Below are 18274 nucleotides of genomic sequence, written 5' to 3' on the forward strand. Positions count from 1 at the left end.
AATCTCACTCTTCCCCTCCAAAGTCCCAACTCATGACTGGGACTAATGATGAAAGATTCATGCACGATACATCTATATATCAGAGCTTTCATTGGGCCTTCATACCCTTATCTTCACTGGGCCTTCCGACCCCAAAAAAAAAAATTTAGTGTGAAAGGAATATCAGGCCTAGCAAAGCCTTGGACCAAAACCCAAAACTATAAGAAAAATTACCAGGCCTGTTTTTACAAAGCAAGCAATTGGTTCGTGTAATACACTCTCTCTCTGATTCGCCAAAGCATGTCACTTCCATTAAACCCGTCAATTACTAGAACAGCGCAGAGATAAAGATAAAAGAGTCCATATTCGTATCAAATTTCTTGGGCAAATTTTTTGACCTTTCCTCACTTCTTCGTCTCCTTCTCTCTCTCTCTCTCTCTCTCTATAACAATTTAATCTTCTATCCTTGGCAAAGACCCAAAAAATTTCCAACCAATAATCAAGACTCAGTTTTGAATGTGTGTTTGTGTTCCTCGTAATCTCAGTAGCTGAGTTGTTTGGGAAAAAAGAAAGAAGAAAAATTGACAGGGAATGGCTCAGGCAGTGGAAGAATGGTACAAGCAAATGCCTATCATCACCCGTTCGTATCTCACGGCTGCTATTGTCACCACCATCGGTTGCTCCCTTGATGTACGTATCTCTAAGCTTTGAGGTGTCGGTCAAAAAGGGATTTTTTTTTTTTTTTTTTTTTGGGGGTTTTGGTGTTGGATTTTGTGGGTTTTGTGTATTTGGGTTAATGGGGTTGTTTGGTTTGGTTAGATTTCAATTGGGTTTGCTTCGAATTTCGGAATGTAATGTCTTTTGGGTCAAAACTCAAAAGGGGGCTTTTTTTTTCTTCCTGGCGGTATAGAGTTTTGTGGGGTTTTGTGTTTTGGGGGTTAATGGAGCATTAAAGCTGTTTTTTTTTGTTAGATTTCAGTTGGGTTTGCTTTAAATTTGGGAGAAACTTGGTGGTCTCTCTCTCTCTCTCTCTCAAGTAGTGTAAATTGGATTTTATTATGGTTTTTAATGTTTTGGCAACTGGGTTTGAATGGCTTAGGTTGAATTAATTGGGTTTTTTTAAATAAATATTTTGGGAAATTTTGGATTTTCCTTCTCAAAATTGAATTGGGTGTTTACCATTTTTTTTTTCTTTTCATTTCTTATGTTAACACGTTAGGAAGAATAGCTGCTACTTTGGAAGGTTTAATAACATAATTAATGATTTTCTGTATATTTTTGCAGATAATATCACCTTATAATTTGTACTTGAACCCTAATCTAGTGATCAAGCAATATCAGTTATGGCGTCTCGTTACCAATTTCTTGTATTTCCGGAAAATGGGTAATATTTTTCAGCCTCATTTTTTTTTATTCAGTAGGAATCTGTTTTTTCAATTTTAATGTAGGGAAATTTTCTGTTAGTTTCGTGATCATCTTCACTATGATGAAGTTGTTGAGAAGAAATCTTTTGGGGCACACAAGGCTTTCTTCTATTAAAGTAGTTGAAAGAATTTTTGTTAGTTGAACGTCTGTTGCTTTGTATGATGTGTTAGTTTTTTATGATGGGACTCAAGTGGGACAAACTTATTATGGTAGTTAGATAAAGTAAGAAGTCTGCATTGGCTATTAATCTACTGTTGTCATTTTTTCCATATGAACTTACATGCAGGCACGCGAATTTACAATTTGATAACCACAATGGGTTATGTCATCAAACAAGTTTCATGGCTTAAGAAGAATGTGATAATTCATTCCTCCTTTGTGGTGCATTGTCTTGTGGAATGTAGTTGGCGAATGTCCATTGTCATCTATCTGGACGATTTTGGTCCCTGTGGATTTGTACTGCAGTACATTTTTGTGTTAATTAAGAGGTTTATGTTGGTTTTGCTGTGTCCAATCCATGCTTAATATCTGTTTGTTTTGTAGGGTTCCTTAAGAACATTATGTATAACCTTCACTAGGAGTGGGAATGTTCCAGTATTGTTATTTTTATTATCTAAATATCTAATAGTGGTTTAGCAATAGATTGGCATCAGAGATTTTATTCCTCCACCTAACTTGTTGAAATCAAGTCTTCTTCTGCACCTTTTGATTTGATGGTTTTTTTTTTCCTTTCTGGAACTCTCTTCACTTTCCCCAATGATGTCCCTGAACATAATGTTTTAATGAATCACAAATTATGTTCCATTGTCTGCTTGTTGTTGAATGTATTGCAATCCGATTATACATTGTCTTGATGTATTTATATCATTGTCTTCAACAACAACAAAGCCTTGGTCCCAAATTTGTTGGGGTTAGCTATGGATCCTCAACATAAACATAGACAATGATGTAATGAATTTATATCATTTTCTACGTTTGTGTTTTCCAACAGTTAATTATGTTGATTGTTTGGAAGTCTGATTGAGCCTAAGTAATCATCAAGTTTGTCATTTTTAACATATTTTTTTACCTTGACAATGCAGACTTGGACTTTATGTTTCACATGTTCTTTCTAGCCCGATACTGCAAACTCCTTGAAGAGAACTCATTCAGGGGAAGGACAGCCGATTTCTTTTACATGCTCTTATTTGGTGCCACTGTTTTAACTGGAATTGTTCTTGTTGGGGGAATGATACCGTACTTGTCGGAGTCATTTGCAAAAATTATATTCCTTAGCAATTCCCTGACATTCATGATGGTTAGTTCCTTTCCTTTTTGTTTGAATATAAAATTTGTTTTGTTCCTACCATCATTAGAACTATTAATAACTCCTGTTTGATGGGAATAATATTATGGAGATTGGAATGCCATCTAGCCATTATAGTATGATAGCAAAAGGCAATATAATGAATTAATGAAGTTATGGTTATACCAAGTTGTTCTTGACTCATGCTTTTCATTAGCTTTCTTCCTGTTTCAATAAGTTAAGCAATTCCCATCTCAAATCAGTCTGGTAGAATAATTTTGAGCAAAAGATATAAAGTCTGGTAGAATTCTTCTATGAAAATTGATATCCTTTCATATTTTTTACAGGTCTATGTGTGGAGCAAGCAAAACCCTTTCATCCATATGAGTTTTTTGGGCCTTTTTACTTTCACAGCCGCTTACCTACCATGGGTGAGTAAGCTTTGATGACTTCTCATTTTATCTTGCTAAATCAGTATCACACTGAAAGTTATTTACTTTTTAATTTTTTTGTCCTTCAACTCGTTCAAAAGTAATCTGAGACATAAGCTATCCTGATCAAAACCTCTATTATTATAGTTAATCTTTGCCCCACCTAATGGAATTTGTGATCCTTATTTCCTTGTTCGCCCTGCAGGTTCTTCTGGGATTCTCTGTACTTGTTGGAGCTAGTGCATGGGTGGATCTATTGGTGAGATTCCACACTATCATATTTATAGTTTCCTCTGCCCTCTAATCTGCTGGCACTAACAAAAATTCAGTGAACCCTGCTTTTCCTATAACATGGCTAGTTCATTTATTTTCTTTTCTCCTAAATGAATCTGCATCATAATGAGAGAAGCCTAGACCTTATTGAAGAATTTGAGATCTGGTGGGATCCTAGTCTAAATTCACTTTACTAGAAATTCTTAGGTGGAACAGAAGTCAATGTTATATTGGACAGGTTAGACCACCTGGAAGATTACCTTGTGGACCCATGAGTTGGCTCACATAATTTCTCTCTCATTTGCGGACCTGTTCACCTCTCTATCTGCATCTTTATCTCCTGTACCATTGCTTTTCGCTTTTCCTTTTGGAACCTTTATTTTTTTGGTTCTTTTTTTTTCAGGGAATGATTGCTGGTCATGCCTACTATTTTCTTGAAGATGTGTATCCACGAATGACAGGTCGCCGGCCTTTGAGAACTCCCTCATTTATTAAAGCGCTATTTGCGGATGAGCCTGTTGTAGTGGCACGGCCTGGGAATGTGAGATTTGCTGCTCCAGCTGCAGATGATGTTCTCCAAGGTTAATCAGGAGTTAGTATCACTGGAAAACCCTGACCTGTGTGTTAGCCCTTGGGGTAGTGATCTGGCATTGGAAATATAGCTAGCATCAACAAAAATACAGCTGGCTGTGTATTATATTAAAGTATACTCCGATTTGCTAATTGCTTTTTTTGTGCATTTGTGTTTAATTTAAGGTTTAGCAAACGAATGATCAAAGGTTTTACTGAAATTGCCAAAGATTTATCCTTTTTATTTTGCCTTGATATGTCACAGCATCATCATTTTTGTTCAATTATATGTGATAGTTATCTCACCAAATTTGCTTCTGGTTGTTGGTCTGTAAGAATGATCACAGGAGAATAAAATTAAGAGCAAAAAGTTGCAAACTATAATAGCTTGTGGGATTTCATGCTTTAGTCTCTCTCTATTTTTTCTTTTTCTTTTCTTTTTTCTTTTTTCCTTTTGTTGTTTAATATTTTCGCATCAATTTGAGTTGCTGAAGGATTTGAATGATCTGGGGTTTTGTACTCTAAAATCTAAATAGTTAAACATGCATTAATGTTTAGTCTCCCACCTCAATTTGGCACGTAACAAGATGAGACAATAAAAACATAACTTGAGTGGCAACATTATTATGTAGTAAGCATTATGAAACAAAAACCTTCTGTTTCGTATTAATTTCTTTTCTTCCCTGTAATTAATTACTTTATGAATAAACATCCTTTGTTCCTATCTGAGTGTTTATACTCTTCAAATTGCAATCTCATCAGTCCATTTTTCTTTCCTTATAAAATAATCGAAGTTTAGCACCATCCAAAAAAGACGTAAAGAACAACATTTTAAGAAACATAAAAATTACTATAGAAAAAATAAAAATTTTGAACCCAGTGAATTCTACAAAAGGAATAAAGAGTCAAGAAAATATTACAAACCATTTGTCTATCCTTATAAAATAATCGAAGTTTAAATCTATAGCACCATCGAAAAATAAAAAAGAGTAAAGAACAACATTTTAAGAAACATAAAAAATACTATAGAAAAGATAAAAATTTTGAACCCAATGAATTCTACAAAAAGAATAAAAGTCCAAGAAAATATTATATAACTTAAAAAATAAATAAATAAATAAATAAAAGACAAAAGGTAAAGTCGACAAAAGTAAAATGCTACATGGTAAAACAGGACATTATATTATCTTCAAGGCATAACTCAGTATTTATAATACTGGGAGAGCCTCGGATGTTTTACATTTGCCAATAGTGGAACTTAGTCCTTTTACTTACATGATATGATGTCTTGTCTTTTGTATTTTTGCTTAGTGGAATGTGCGAACCGGTAGAATATTGCATACTGGAATGATATGCCACATTGCATGATGGAATGTACATAGACAAAATGCATTATAATGTACATGGTAGGATATGTTATATAATTTGTATATCATACACACGACAAATTGTGATTAATAGAGTATAAAATAAAACACTTAAAAAGACATTTCAACCCTTAGACCAGTTTAGTCACCCAAGAATTAGTCAATATGGAAGAGCCAATTTGTGGCAAATTTTAGCGGTCGCCTAAACATGGGTATTCATTAGCCGTAGAATATTTTGTTCTTAATCTTCTTTTAAACTTCCATTTGACCTAAAAAAATTACCATGGTACACTTATCTTTGAACGACGGTTGGGGGGAGAGACTTTGGGCATGCCCTACCAACGTTTTCTAGTCAGCCATAGCTATTTGACTACATTTTAGTTTTCACCATAGGATTTTTATTTTTAGTTTTTCCTTCTTTAGGGCACAAGGTGGAGCTTTTGCCAGTTACGGTAGTTTGGATATTCCAATTCTTTTGGACCCTTCAAATATCCTGTTATACCTCATTTATCAAGAAGATGAGATCTAGCAAACAATTTCTTACTCGAGGATGGTTTCTTTGTTTCAATCTCAGAATCAGATTTAATTTGAAATTAACTGTTAGTGATTCCCAATGAGCTTGATCGCACTTAGCGGCGGAAGGTAAGAAGCAAGGACACAGAAAGTAGATGATTTAAATTAAACAAACATGAAACATTAGAACATGGGGCACCCTTCAAAGCAGTATGTTCATAAGCTCAAGAGAAAATCATCAATAATTTAAACAAAATATAAAGTACATTCATTCTTAACCTTTACAATGAATACCACTAAACACCTATAAAAGCAAACTAGAAACATCATATGGCATGTTAATTTATGGGGAAAAATAAATATATAGTTTCAATAACTGTTCGACACACCATGATTTTTAAACACTAACAACAGTCTAAAGTGACACCTACAACATTAAATTACAACCAAAAAAAAAAAGCTCTTTCCTTTTCCCATATGCTGACCAAGATCACAACCAGTGGTCATAACCCAAGAAGAATTGAAGAAATGAATTCAAATTCTTCCCTTTAGCAAGCTGCAAATATACGTGTAATATACATGACAAAAAAGAATTGCCGGCTTAATGAGCCATACCAGAATACTACATCTGGATTTTCTTGTTCTTGGCTCTCCTGCTCAACTCCTGTAGGATCTAACTCCCAGACTAAGAAAATCATTTTTGATGGAGAAAAAAGAAAACTGAGATCCAAGATGCTCCATGGTTAACGGATAGGGTGATATTGCGCTGATATTCTCTTGGGAGGCAACTTACGCAGTATGTAGAGGACTAGAGCTGAAGGCAGTATCTCAACCAGCTGTTATTTGAGCAACAAAAATTCCAAAAATTAAAATAATAACAAGTAAAAGAAAGAGACAAAATTAAGGTTTACAAAATAACAATCTTAGTAGAATACCATGTAGTAGATTACGTTCAAAACAGGATGATACAAAACATCAAGTGATGCATCCGTATCAAAAGCAGATAAAAGAACCTGCATTTTACAATTAAGTTAGAAGCACATCCACAAATCCAATGTAGGCTTAAGAAAGCAGCAGCACTTTCTAAACATATATAAACAGTGTCATATTGTATGATTGTCTTCTTTTCACTAAAATAAAGAATTATAATGTAAATGTCCCAAGTTCTTATTTGATTAGATCTAAGTTTGGGAGCTGATAGGATTGATAGTTTGGATCAGCCAAAATCTGTTGTGTACTCGTATCCTCATTTTTATTAGTCAATTTCTTCACACTAGACCTCGGAACTTGACAGGTGAAGTGTAGCCTCACCTCATCCTACAGACTTAATCACAGACAGATGTTATGATCTCTCTCTCTCTCTCTCTCTCTCAATTAATTATATTCTGATCAGATCCATTGAAGATCCCTGTACCTTCATATCTAAAATTTAAATTGGCCACGCAGATTTAATTACGTAATACCCATGTCTTAAGTTACAAAAGTGAATCGCCTTTTTTAACAAGTTAACTCTCAATTTTAAACCACCTACTACCATTTGCTTCTCTTAGACATCCATTTCACATTTTGCACCTAATACAGTATGGTATAATATGCATGAGAGAGGCCGAAATAGTGTAATCTTTCTAAGGACTACAAATTCAGATATACATCTACAAGCCCATGAAAAAACTAGTTTGCAACATAGTCTGTAACTTACCACAAAGCATCTTATTAGAAAACAGGTGAAACATATGGCTGTAACAGATCCAACCTGAAACACAAAGCACAAGTTACATCAATAAAAGAAATTTCACTCTAGATTCCTGAGGCTTTATCCATAGAAACATTCACAAATATATAATAAATGATCTGCAGTTTATATTTACTTGGATTTGAAGAGAGTCATGTCGTAGAAAAACAATTTATTTTGGTGACAATGAGAACCAGATAACACAGCCATAACCATATAATTAAATCATTTCTCATGACAAGAAAGTTAATTCATTCGCCAACCAAAAGTTTTAATTATTCTTACTAGAAGCCCAGCATGAGTCTCGCTCATTTCATTTGATGAAATAATGAAATCTGCTTTAGTTATTTTTATGTATAAAAAATAAGGCAAATTTATCCTTTCTTGTCAGATTAATTGTCACACAATATAATTCAATAATTTCTCATACAAATTTTGGTAAAGCAGCAACATTATGCACTTGTTTTATTCCATTTTTGTCTTTATATAAGTAAAATAATTTTATTAAGAAAGAGGAAGCAGTTTGAATACACAAAATGTGTCCAAACTACACCTGAAAGAGTTCAAACTAAAGTTCAAAGAGTCTAAAAAATCCAGAACATGACAAGAAGGAATACTACCAATGGCAATCATCCAAAGATTTTACCAAATTATTTTACTTATGACAAGGAAGTTAATCTGATGTGAATACATAAATGAGAAAGTTAAATTGTAACAAAGAATTGTTGTTAATCACATTTCATTTTATGCATCTGATACATAGATCTAATAGCCATGATTCCTAACTGTGGCATCATTATCCTTCTTAAAGTAGACATGCCTGCCACAAATATTATGCATAGCTAGAACAAAAAAAAAGCATTAAATATACAAGGGAGAAATTTAACACTTTCCAGCATAAAAAGTTAAAAACTGGTCCAATTGGGTCATCGCAAACTTGCAACCACCTGATGTATCTGATTTTTTCTAGATGACCAATTATATAGGGGCAGAGGTTCTTCAAAAGATATGCTTACTAAATGCTCGCTATCATTAGAAGAGCTTAATCTTCCAAGAAATCATTTATGAGAATACATGAACAAGAATTTAGCATGAAGATGATCATCTAACAGGTCCCTCATAAAGTCCATTGCAGCGAAAAATTAAAAACTAAAAAAAAAAAAACATGTATACTTTTCCCTAGCTTGTTCAGTACCAAACTTGTGATAGTATCATAATACAAGCATAGTAGAAAAACTCTCTCTCTCTCTCTCTCTCTGTAAAATATATAAATCAAAATATGCTGACAGCTTAACTTCTAAGCACAAAAGCAAAAAACATTGCTAAAAAGAGCAGGGGGGACACAATGTTCACTCTTCCATCTTCAGCTGGTCTATTTTGCACTCTGCCAGCAGCATTTGTGCATCTGAACAATGGGAAAAAAAACAAGGAAAAGGCCCCACTCCCTCACATTCATCACAGTTACCAGCTCTCCTCTGCTGAGCCTTTTCTTATCTCCTTTGCAGCAAGCTCTGCCAGCCTCATGCTCCAAACTGATGGTGTCACGACATTCTCCATGACGCTGCCCCAGGTACAAAGCAGGGTGGTATCCATTGTAAAGGAGAATGGTTTTGGGCTTGAGGATCTGAACAAGGTTAAGTCCAAACAATTGTAGCGTAGGCTGAGCTGGGAACTCAATGAGACTTCCAGCTAGGGATGGCTGGTTTCAAACCTATCTCTCCTCCTTAAGAGCCCTACTCATTCCATAACTGTATGAGCTTCCCCAAAGCATTGGTTATGTCTGAGATCCAGTACTCGCAGATTCAAAAGGAATCTATTCCTATGACCTATAATATGAGGGTATACTTTATGACAGGAGAGTCTACGACTCACCTTAGGTAAAACTATATATATGTGTGTGTATAATTTGTATTTTAGTGCATATCTTCTACATACTGCAAGTAAATTAATTGATTGCTATAGAATACAAGTTATTGTTGCTTCTGCTGCCTAGACATGCAAATGCACAAGCACAAAAACATATTCCAAAATGACAATATCAAGTCTATATAGATCAAGTTTATCTAATTTAATCAATTTATACGGAAATTAAGTCATGTGCAGATCCATTGACAGCCCTAATTTATTTACATTCAATTTACCCAATATCTATCCATTAAAAAGGGAAAATTTCACTGTAACAAAGCTAGTGATCATGATCCACTAGACAAACTTTAATGGGAAGGCACATACCTCATGAAGCTTCTTCCTTCTTCCTTTTGATTCAATAGGAAAGCGTCTCAGCATGAAAAATAATCTGTAAGCATTGGCTATGTCAATCCACCAGGAGAAAGTGCACAAATAAAATTCCAAAGAAAGACAAGGAACACCAACAAGTACCAAATATGATGCAAACAACTCACCTTCCACCATACAGCAAGAACCCTAATGCAGCTATGATTGACACAACTGGAGTAAAAAAAAACGTGGAAAATAAGTATGATGATTAATGAAAGAAGCAATGCTCAGAAGGTACAATATATATTTTGAGATGAAAAACGAATTTTCAATCTCCAGGAAATCTGAAGTAAACATTTTTCTTTGGAAACCTGAAGTCTAACCTGCAATAAATATTTTCCCAATGAATTCTACAATGCTGTTGTCATCAATCCAAAGGTATACCCAGATGCAAACCTGAAGTAAGAACCTCACTTTGGTTAAATTCTTAAGATCATGAAAGTAATATTACATTTCTATAGTGGTTCTCAGAGGCTGCTTATTACTGTTTATGCTAGGATGAGTGGATGACATGTGCTTAGTGACAAAAGGAAAGATATGTCTTTTATTATGCACCAAAAAAAAAGAGAGAGAGAGAGAAGAAGAAGAAGAAGAAGAAGAAGAAGAAGAAGAATAAATAGCCATATCATGAGATGGGTCATACCTGTACTAAATATATTCCAGCATTAACTGAAATATAAACAATTCTAAGCTTATCGGTCGGTAAACTTCTTGCCTGTCCATTAATAGTAACGAGAAGGTTAATAACTTAATATTTTTCCACATCCACAAGTTTTACATCTCATTGGAGAGCAGAACTGGCCTTACATCCTGATAACAAAAGATCCTATTGCGCAAAAGAAAATAGAAGAACATTTACTTGCCTGGTGGTATATCTCTGCCCAAAAAAGGACAAGGAGTGTGTATGTAGAGAAAAATAGAAGGCCCGGAAGATCCAATAACACCAAAAATAGAACCTAGTTCAAGATGCAGAAGCTCTATGTCAGTATAGTAGAACGGAGACTAGGAAAGAACATCATTCATTCTAGCTAGTCTGACTTTAAAAAAAAAAAGAAAAAGAAAATATGAACTCCCATCCAGAAGGATCAACAGAATAGTACAGCCTACATTCTAAAGTGCATGGAAGGCTTGCTCAGCCTTCTTCTTCTTTTTCATTTTTATTTTGTTGCAGTTATTTGAGTACAATCATGCTCCATACATGTATATTTTGAGGAAAAAAAAAATCGATGTGATGCTCCATCTTTGTGAATATTAATCATATAAACAAAAGAACATTTAAGTTAAAAAGCTAGCAATTTTAGATAATGAAGAACATGAGCCTTTTAGGAGCAATTTCCTAAACCTTTGTATTTCTCAAAATCAAAGTGCAAAAGAGAATACTTGTATTTGCTCAAAAACTGCTTATGAGGTGAGGTGAGTTTTAGTCATTTCCATTACTTTTGCCTCATACTTCTCAGAAAATATATGGAGCTCTAGTGTGCTTGATAACGCCTAAGCAAAATGTACAGTGGAAAAAAAAGGGAAAATTTTGCAGATTGCACTAATATGTTAGAACTCTTTCCCCACAAAACTTGAAAACCAATGCAGATGCAACATTACATAACATGGCTAAGTTAAAGATTTAAAATTTTGAAATGACATTGTAAGAAACTTCAACGAACTAACCCTTGGACGCAACAGAAACACTTGCGAGTGAAATCCAAACACAATAGCACGTACTGCAACATAAGAAAGGAAAAACCCCAAAAAAAAAAGGTCAAATTATAACCAAATGACTAAGTATCCCCAATACCCCAAATATCACCGGATACTCCAAATATCACCAAGACTTAAATATCACCTCCATTAACAATGAAGTTCATAAGATGGAAAACTTTCTGCGTCGTCCAACCATATTCGGGCACTCTCAACTCAATCCTTATTAATTGAATCTGCACATCACAAAACCCAGAAAATCCATCAAACACTCACTTCAAACAAGTTTCCATATCATTTCAATACATAATCAAGAGTATATATATATTCTCTTCAATTTAATCAATCATTAGGCAATGAAAAAATCCAAAACCATAACACACATTCAGAAGATATCAGAACCCAACTTAAAGTAAACCCAGCAATAAATTACTGCTGCAACTACTTAATTTATAAATCTAATAAGCCCTATCAAAATGTCACAATCACACACACCCAAATCGCAACGATTCATAACAATGAAAATGCAACAAGCAAGACAGACATTCATAATCATAATAACAGTTTCCCAATCCATCATTATCATTCCCAAAATTCACAAAGAACCAGAACACAAAATTGAATCACAAAATAAGAACAATAGAGAGAGAGAGTTGGGACCAAAGCGATGAAGGAGACAAGGGCATAAGCAGCACAGAGAGTGTAGAAGATCCCGTCTTGCCACTGAGAGGACCCATTGACATCGTCCCACCAACCAGCCAGCAGAGCTTCCATGTCCGCCATGGACGTGAAGCTCAGTGGCATTCTCGTCATTCTTGATTGCTCTACAGCTAGCTAGCTAGCTCCCTCCTCCGACACCGTCTCTCGCTCTCACAAAAAAATTAATAAAAAGTCAAATATCTCTTTGATATCCCCAGCGAAGCTTAGTTCACAGAGAGAGAGAGAAAGTGAGAGAGCCAAACAAAAAAAATTAAAAAAAAAAGCGCAAAACCGAGAGTGAGAAACACAACTGCTGAGCGGGAGGGTCTACCAGACAGTCAGAGAGAGAGAGAGAGAGAGAGAGAGAGAGAGATTGAGTCTGCTTGGTTTGGTTTGGTTTGGTTGCTCTCTGAGTCTCACCTAAGCTTCTACGGGATTGGGATAGGAGGCTCATGTGCGAAGTCAGTTGTTGTACCTTTTAAATCTTAACTCACTCTCTAACTGTAAAGTTCCTAACACTTGGCTAATTGGGTTTATCGTTTTAGGGAATCTCGAGGACTATTGTTTTCCGACAAAATTTTCTTGACACTTTTGTAATAAATCTCTTTTTTTATAATAAACCTGTTAGTTTAAGAAAGAAATTTCAACCATGGATTTAGTTAAGTGACAACTTGCTATTTGGGATTTATCCTGAAAATGTTATAGACTCGGTCATGCAATATTCCTCAATTTAGAAACATAGTTGGAAGATTAAAAAAAATTATGTTAATGGTAAACCAAAATAAAAACTAATAAAAATATGTCAACTTAATAAATATGAAAAAAGTTGTCAAATTTTTTGTATATATAGCGTTAGGAAAAGTTAATGAATACAGGAATTGAATTAAGAAATATTTTTACAAATTTTTATAAGAAAAAAAATAAAATTTTTTATGATTTTTATATTTTTTATCAAAGTGATATCAAAATTTTTCTAGAAGAGAAATGTTATTATGTTACGTTCATAATATTTTCACAATTCTTTCATAATAAATCCTAGGTGGAGAGTTGTTACCGTTTTAATTTGAATTCACCACTAAAATTTCTTTTCTACTCACTAAAAATAGCCAATAACAACTTAACACTTAAAATTTGTTATAAAAATACTGTCCAACCTAACATTTCTTTTCCTACAATTGTTTCTTAACCATTGTCAATTAAGAATTCGTAGTTGAACTGGATTTTGGTCTCAAACTTACCGTGTTTTTTCTTACACCTGCTTCCTTGGGTTGTACTTTTGTTGACGATATTGCCCTTGACCCTTGTCTTCAAGTACGAACCTTTTTCTTTTGAAGAGGTCTTAAGTCTTAAATTACAAGCTTCCGATAGAGATAATATCAGTTTTTTTTTGGCTGAAAAATAAAAATAAAAAAACAGATAGCAACGTCAAATATGGTGAGCACGTGTATATCATTATATCTATACTATATATTTTGTCTATGAATAAGGAGGGCACGAACAATTTGCAATTTTCTTCTTGAAAGATTCACACCATTTGGTTATAGATGTTTCTATATTATTTGTACTTAACGTGTTTTAGTTAAGAGTTTTATAGTTCCTTCTCAAAAAAAAAAAAAAGAGTTTTATAGTTTAACCAACATTTTTTAATATTTTTACTTTTTACTAGAGACCTCTATGGTTTAAATTTTCTCTCTTAATTATCATTATTGCATTTATTGAAGAAAAAAAAAGTGAAACATGATACTTATTGCTTATAAATGTAATCAAATTAAGATGCCACATAATTAAGGCAAGATTATGAATCATATATTTAGTAAGATGATTTTGTTTTTTTTTTTTTAATTTGCTTTGAACTATCTTTTGAGTTTGACAAATAACATAAAGATTTATTTGAGATGATTGATTTTTAAATGAAAAATATAATAGAAGAACAAACTTTTCTTTAAAAACCATTGGAAAAGAAGTTTCTCCAACTCATTTTGTAGTAACTCAAATGAGTATTCTCATTTATTCTTAATCACATGATTTATCTAACTTTTTTTTTACATGATTTATCTAACTTAGTTAAATGATTTAATGAGTCGTATATTAAAACTCAAATAAATGGTCTCCTCTTTTGAACTACCATGTAAACCAAAAAAATTTCATACAAATGTCTAAATCGGTTACACCTTTCCTTGTTACATGATTTTAAACTATCACTAATGCCAAAAAAATTAGACATGTTTTGAAAAGGGAGATCAAAAAACTAAAAATACAAAACATAATAATAAAACTAGAAAACAAGAAAGAAAAATGGTGGGGGTAGAACTCCAATAGTAGTTGAAAGCTTTTGTCAAATTTAATTTTTTATTAATTGAAAAAAAAATTTTAATAAAATGTTACTGTCCAATTTAGGGATTTTTTTTTATAAACCAATTTAAGGATGTGGCAATTTCAATGTAATCACCCTGAATTCTAGATTTGGTGACTTGTCCCCAAAAAAAAAAAAAAAAAAATCCTGCACACATAGCACATGGAAGAGACAAACTAGTATACACTTTATAGTGAAAAATATTATTATTTTACATTAAAAAAAAAGTTAAAGATAAATATTAAATTTGGAGTTGAATTTGTTATTGTCGAAGATATATAAAAAAATAATAAAAAAAGTAATTTGATTACTATGAACATGCCTTTCCAAACAAACATAAAGGTTAAAATCTTTTTTGTTTTTGATGAAAACAGAAAGGCTAGTATTTATAGGCCCTTTTTTCATTTTTTCTTTTTGGCCTAATAGATAGGCATAGGCTATTGGCGGCAATGGAATTAAAACATGAGGACCCTACAATATGGACATGTGACAGCCACGTGCGACAGGGGAGAGAAGAAGATGCCGTAGGAGATTCCTCCACTTGGTCCCACAGAGGCACAGACAATATATATAGAGCGACCAGAGATGTACTGCTTTCACATGAAGGTGACTCGAAGTTTCTTCACGGCAAGACGTGGCTTGGACGGTTTTGGCGGTGTCCGTCTGTAATATGTTTGTTATATCAACAAGTTCGGGACAAATAGAGTTCCTCAGTCACATTTTTTTTATGTTATACTTGTATGTCATGTATTTATTTATTTATTTTTAAATTAAACTTTTATTATTATTAATGAGTTCTAATTAGCTCAACTGGTAAAGTCTCTGATGGTTGTATAAGAGATCTAGGGTTCAATCCCTACCTACACCGAAAAACTGATTGGTGTCTTGGTATAACTGATGATGAAAGAATATAAAGTAAAATACAAAAAGTAGGACATAAAATTCTTTAGGAATATACTTAATTTCACACTTAACTAATTTGTCAAGTTATGAGTCTTATGATTGATGCATATAAGACGAGTGTAAGTTTTTTTTTTTTTTTTTAATAAACTATAAGATGAGTGTAAATAGTAAACTTATGTGAAAGTAATATTGACTCATCATACAAAAATTTTGCTATGAGCTGTTTCAAATTACCCATAGGCCTCTGTCATGACATTAAAGCAATGATATGGAAATTTTGGTGGGGTCAACGTGGAGATAGAAGGAAAAATCATTGGAAGAGTTGGAAATCTTTGTGCCAACCAAAATCCAAAGGTGGTATGGGGTTCCAAGAATTGACAAAATTCAATGAGGCAATGCTAGGAAAGCAAGGGTGGCGACTTATACATGACACAGATTCTCTCTTTTATAGGGTGTTCAAGGCTAAGTATTTTCCAAATGGTTCAATTGTTGAGGCGAGAATGAAATCTGGGTCGTATGCGTGGAAGAGTATCCTTCGGGCTAGAAAGGTTATCAATCTAGGAGCAAAGTGGCGAGTGGGTGATGGTAAATTTGTCCACATTTTTAAGGACAATTGGCTGCCTGGGGAGGGCAATGGCCGAATTGCCTTAGCACCAAATTTAGTAAACAATGAAGCAATGGTATCCCAGCTTATCGACCAAGACACAAAGTGGTGGAATTCCTCCCTCATTAATCAGATTTTTTATCCCTTTGAGGCAGAAAAAATTAAATCAATCCCAATCTACTCCTTTACTCAGCCAGACCTTTTGTTTTGGCCGAGTACCAACTATGGTAATTTTGTAGTAAAATCAGGCTACCACCTATTATGTGCAGATGAGGATAGCAAGCTGGCATCATCGGTCTCTTATGGGGCTACCTCAAGATCTTTTTGGAGCAGATTGTGGAAGATGAATGTCCCAAACAAGGTGAAAACCTTCATGTGGGGAGCATGTTCGGATTCATTGCCAACTTTGAAAAAGCTGGTTCAAAATACAATTGCTAGTTCTCCTTTGTGTGCTTCATTTTTGCAGGCTCCTAAGGACGTCCTTCGTGCATTGTGGGGTTGTACTAATTTATTGCAGGTTTGGAGCTCAGATTTCAAGGAGTTAGTTACTGTAAACTGCCATTTTTGTTCCTTTGCCCAGCTATTTAGGGTGCTGATCAAAGAACAAGGAAACTTGGAGCAATTTGCGACGACATGTTGGATGATTTGGGATAGAAGGAATAAGGTCCAAGTGCAACAGCCCATGCTGCCCCCAAAAAAAATATCCTTTTCAGCCCGTGGCTATCTGTTTAAGTTTCAAAAGCTCCGTCCCAAGGCTGCAAAGCAAGTCCGACTAGCCAAGAAGATTTGGAAGCCACCTGATGAGGGTAAGGTGAAAGCAAACTTCGATGGAGACATGTTTGATGAACTGAATGAAGCCAGTATAGGAGTGGTTGTCAGAAATCCTCAAGGGGAGATTATGGCAGCCCTATCTGAAAAAATACCAAAGCCATCTTTGGTAGTGGTGCTCGAGACACTTGCTACTAGAAGAGCAGCCTATTTTGTTCATGAACTTGGATTTCAAGATGCTATCTTTGAGGGTGATTCAGAAATATCCATCAAGGCGCTGCAAGATGGTATTCCAACGCCAACCTCTTATGGTCATTTGATAAAAGACACTTTGTCTTACGTTAGCTCTCTCTAGTGTTTTTCCTTCTCTCACACACATAGACAAGGAAATACTTTAGCACATGCCTTAACTCATAGAGTAAGACTTTCTTTTCCAGTTTTGATCTGGATGGAAGATGTTTCTCTGGATCTTTTTCATTGCTTTGAATGTGATTTTTCAGCTATCAAATAAAATTACCCAAGCAGGTTGTTTTCTAAAAAAAAATATATATATATATATATATATATATATAGATATATATATATATATATATATATTGACTCATCATAAGTTAACAACTTAGCAAGTTATAAAATTTGGACATGCTTGCAAAATTGTTGCTGTATATGTCCATTATTATTTTTTCTTTTTATTATTATTTATAAATATGACAGTGTAGGGGCAGCATTTTGGTTCCTGAGCTCGAAAGGTAGAAAGATTCAGGCCCAAAGAACCCAACACAATGAATTTGTAGAGAGTGGGCTTAAAAACTAAGCTTTGATGGATAAAGCAACGCACACAGTGGATTAAAGATAGTAAGAAAGCAAAGAAAGATGAGCTCTATGCAAATAAATCCTTCTTCAACGAAGTCCGAGGAAAGTGGTTCTTGAATATATTTCTTTTAGACTTGGATACAATTTCAGTTCTTGTTGCTACAATGTTTTATTTTCAAATTTCCCGATCCCCTTATCCTTGGAGGATCTCTCACATTATATATGCTCATTTCGTTGATCCTGACCTTCCATTTGTTGATTATGCAGGTTACAACTTGAGTGCTTGTCCCATCAAACGCCCTCCCCAGTCTTTTGTGAGTTGCGGCAACCAAGACAGCACTATTCAGGGGTCTTTTCCACATAAATGCGGCCAGAGGGTTTGGTGAGATGCAATCAATGTGGTGGCAGCTACCATCCCTCTAATCATGTCAGGGCTAACTCCCTCTTTGAAACTCTTCTTCTATAGTATGGCCCCCTTCTGGTAATGTGCCCTTGATCTGGCAATGGCTCGCCTCTCCGACTTTACCGTCTGAGCGTATGGGCTCCTCAGAACTTTACTGGCCTCCTTGGCTTTGTGTACGACACGT

At 34.4% G+C, this 18274-nt stretch overlaps 2 protein-coding genes across 2 annotated transcripts; one reads left to right on the forward strand and one right to left on the reverse strand.

The window, feature by feature from the left end:
• Positions 1 to 361: 361 nt before the first annotated feature.
• On the forward strand, positions 362 to 4273 carry LOC115992692 (derlin-2.2). Its single transcript, XM_031116918.1, has 6 exons — positions 362 to 669; positions 1264 to 1363; positions 2487 to 2701; positions 3037 to 3120; positions 3326 to 3379; positions 3797 to 4273. The coding sequence occupies exons 1-6, from the start codon at positions 571 to 573 to the stop codon at positions 3977 to 3979; spliced, it is 735 nt and encodes a 244-aa protein (XP_030972778.1). The 5' UTR covers positions 362 to 570; the 3' UTR covers positions 3980 to 4273.
• A 1812-nt stretch (positions 4274 to 6085) lies between these two features.
• Positions 6086 to 12706, reverse strand: LOC115992446 (tobamovirus multiplication protein 1-like). The gene is made up of 11 exons (XM_031116642.1): positions 12208 to 12706; positions 11693 to 11783; positions 11518 to 11570; positions 10716 to 10808; positions 10496 to 10567; positions 10176 to 10248; positions 9978 to 10023; positions 9808 to 9871; positions 7543 to 7596; positions 6779 to 6856; positions 6086 to 6679 (listed from the first exon to the last, which is right to left on the reverse strand). Exons 1-11 carry the CDS (start codon positions 12358 to 12360, stop codon positions 6587 to 6589), a joined length of 870 nt encoding a protein of 289 aa, XP_030972502.1. The 5' UTR covers positions 12361 to 12706; the 3' UTR covers positions 6086 to 6586.
• Between the last annotated feature and the right edge of the window lie 5568 nt (positions 12707 to 18274).

Source organism: Quercus lobata, chromosome 5 (assembly GCF_001633185.2).
Source record: "Quercus lobata isolate SW786 chromosome 5, ValleyOak3.0 Primary Assembly, whole genome shotgun sequence".
NCBI lineage: Eukaryota > Viridiplantae > Streptophyta > Magnoliopsida > Fagales > Fagaceae > Quercus > Quercus lobata.

Bases quoted from the DNA above. Each gene is read 5' to 3' on its own strand.
- LOC115992692 (XM_031116918.1), top strand. From the start codon at position 571: ATGGCTCAGGCAGTGGAAGAATGGTACAAGCAAATGCCTATCATCACC. The intron at 3,121-3,325 runs GTGAGTAAGCTT...TTCGCCCTGCAG, and splicing joins CAGCCGCTTACCTACCATGG to GTTCTTCTGGGATTCTCTGT. The intron at 3,380-3,796 runs GTGAGATTCCAC...TTTTTTTTTCAG, and splicing joins GTGCATGGGTGGATCTATTG to GGAATGATTGCTGGTCATGC.
- LOC115992446 (XM_031116642.1), bottom strand. From the start codon at position 12,360: ATGACGAGAATGCCACTGAGCTTCACGTCCATGGCGGACATGGAAGCT. The intron at 11,784-12,207 runs GTCCCAACTCTC...TGTGATGTGCAG, and splicing joins TTGTCTCCTTCATCGCTTTG to ATTCAATTAATAAGGATTGA. The intron at 10,568-10,715 runs GCAAGTAAATGT...ATTAATGGACAG, and splicing joins GGGCAGAGATATACCACCAG to GCAAGAAGTTTACCGACCGA.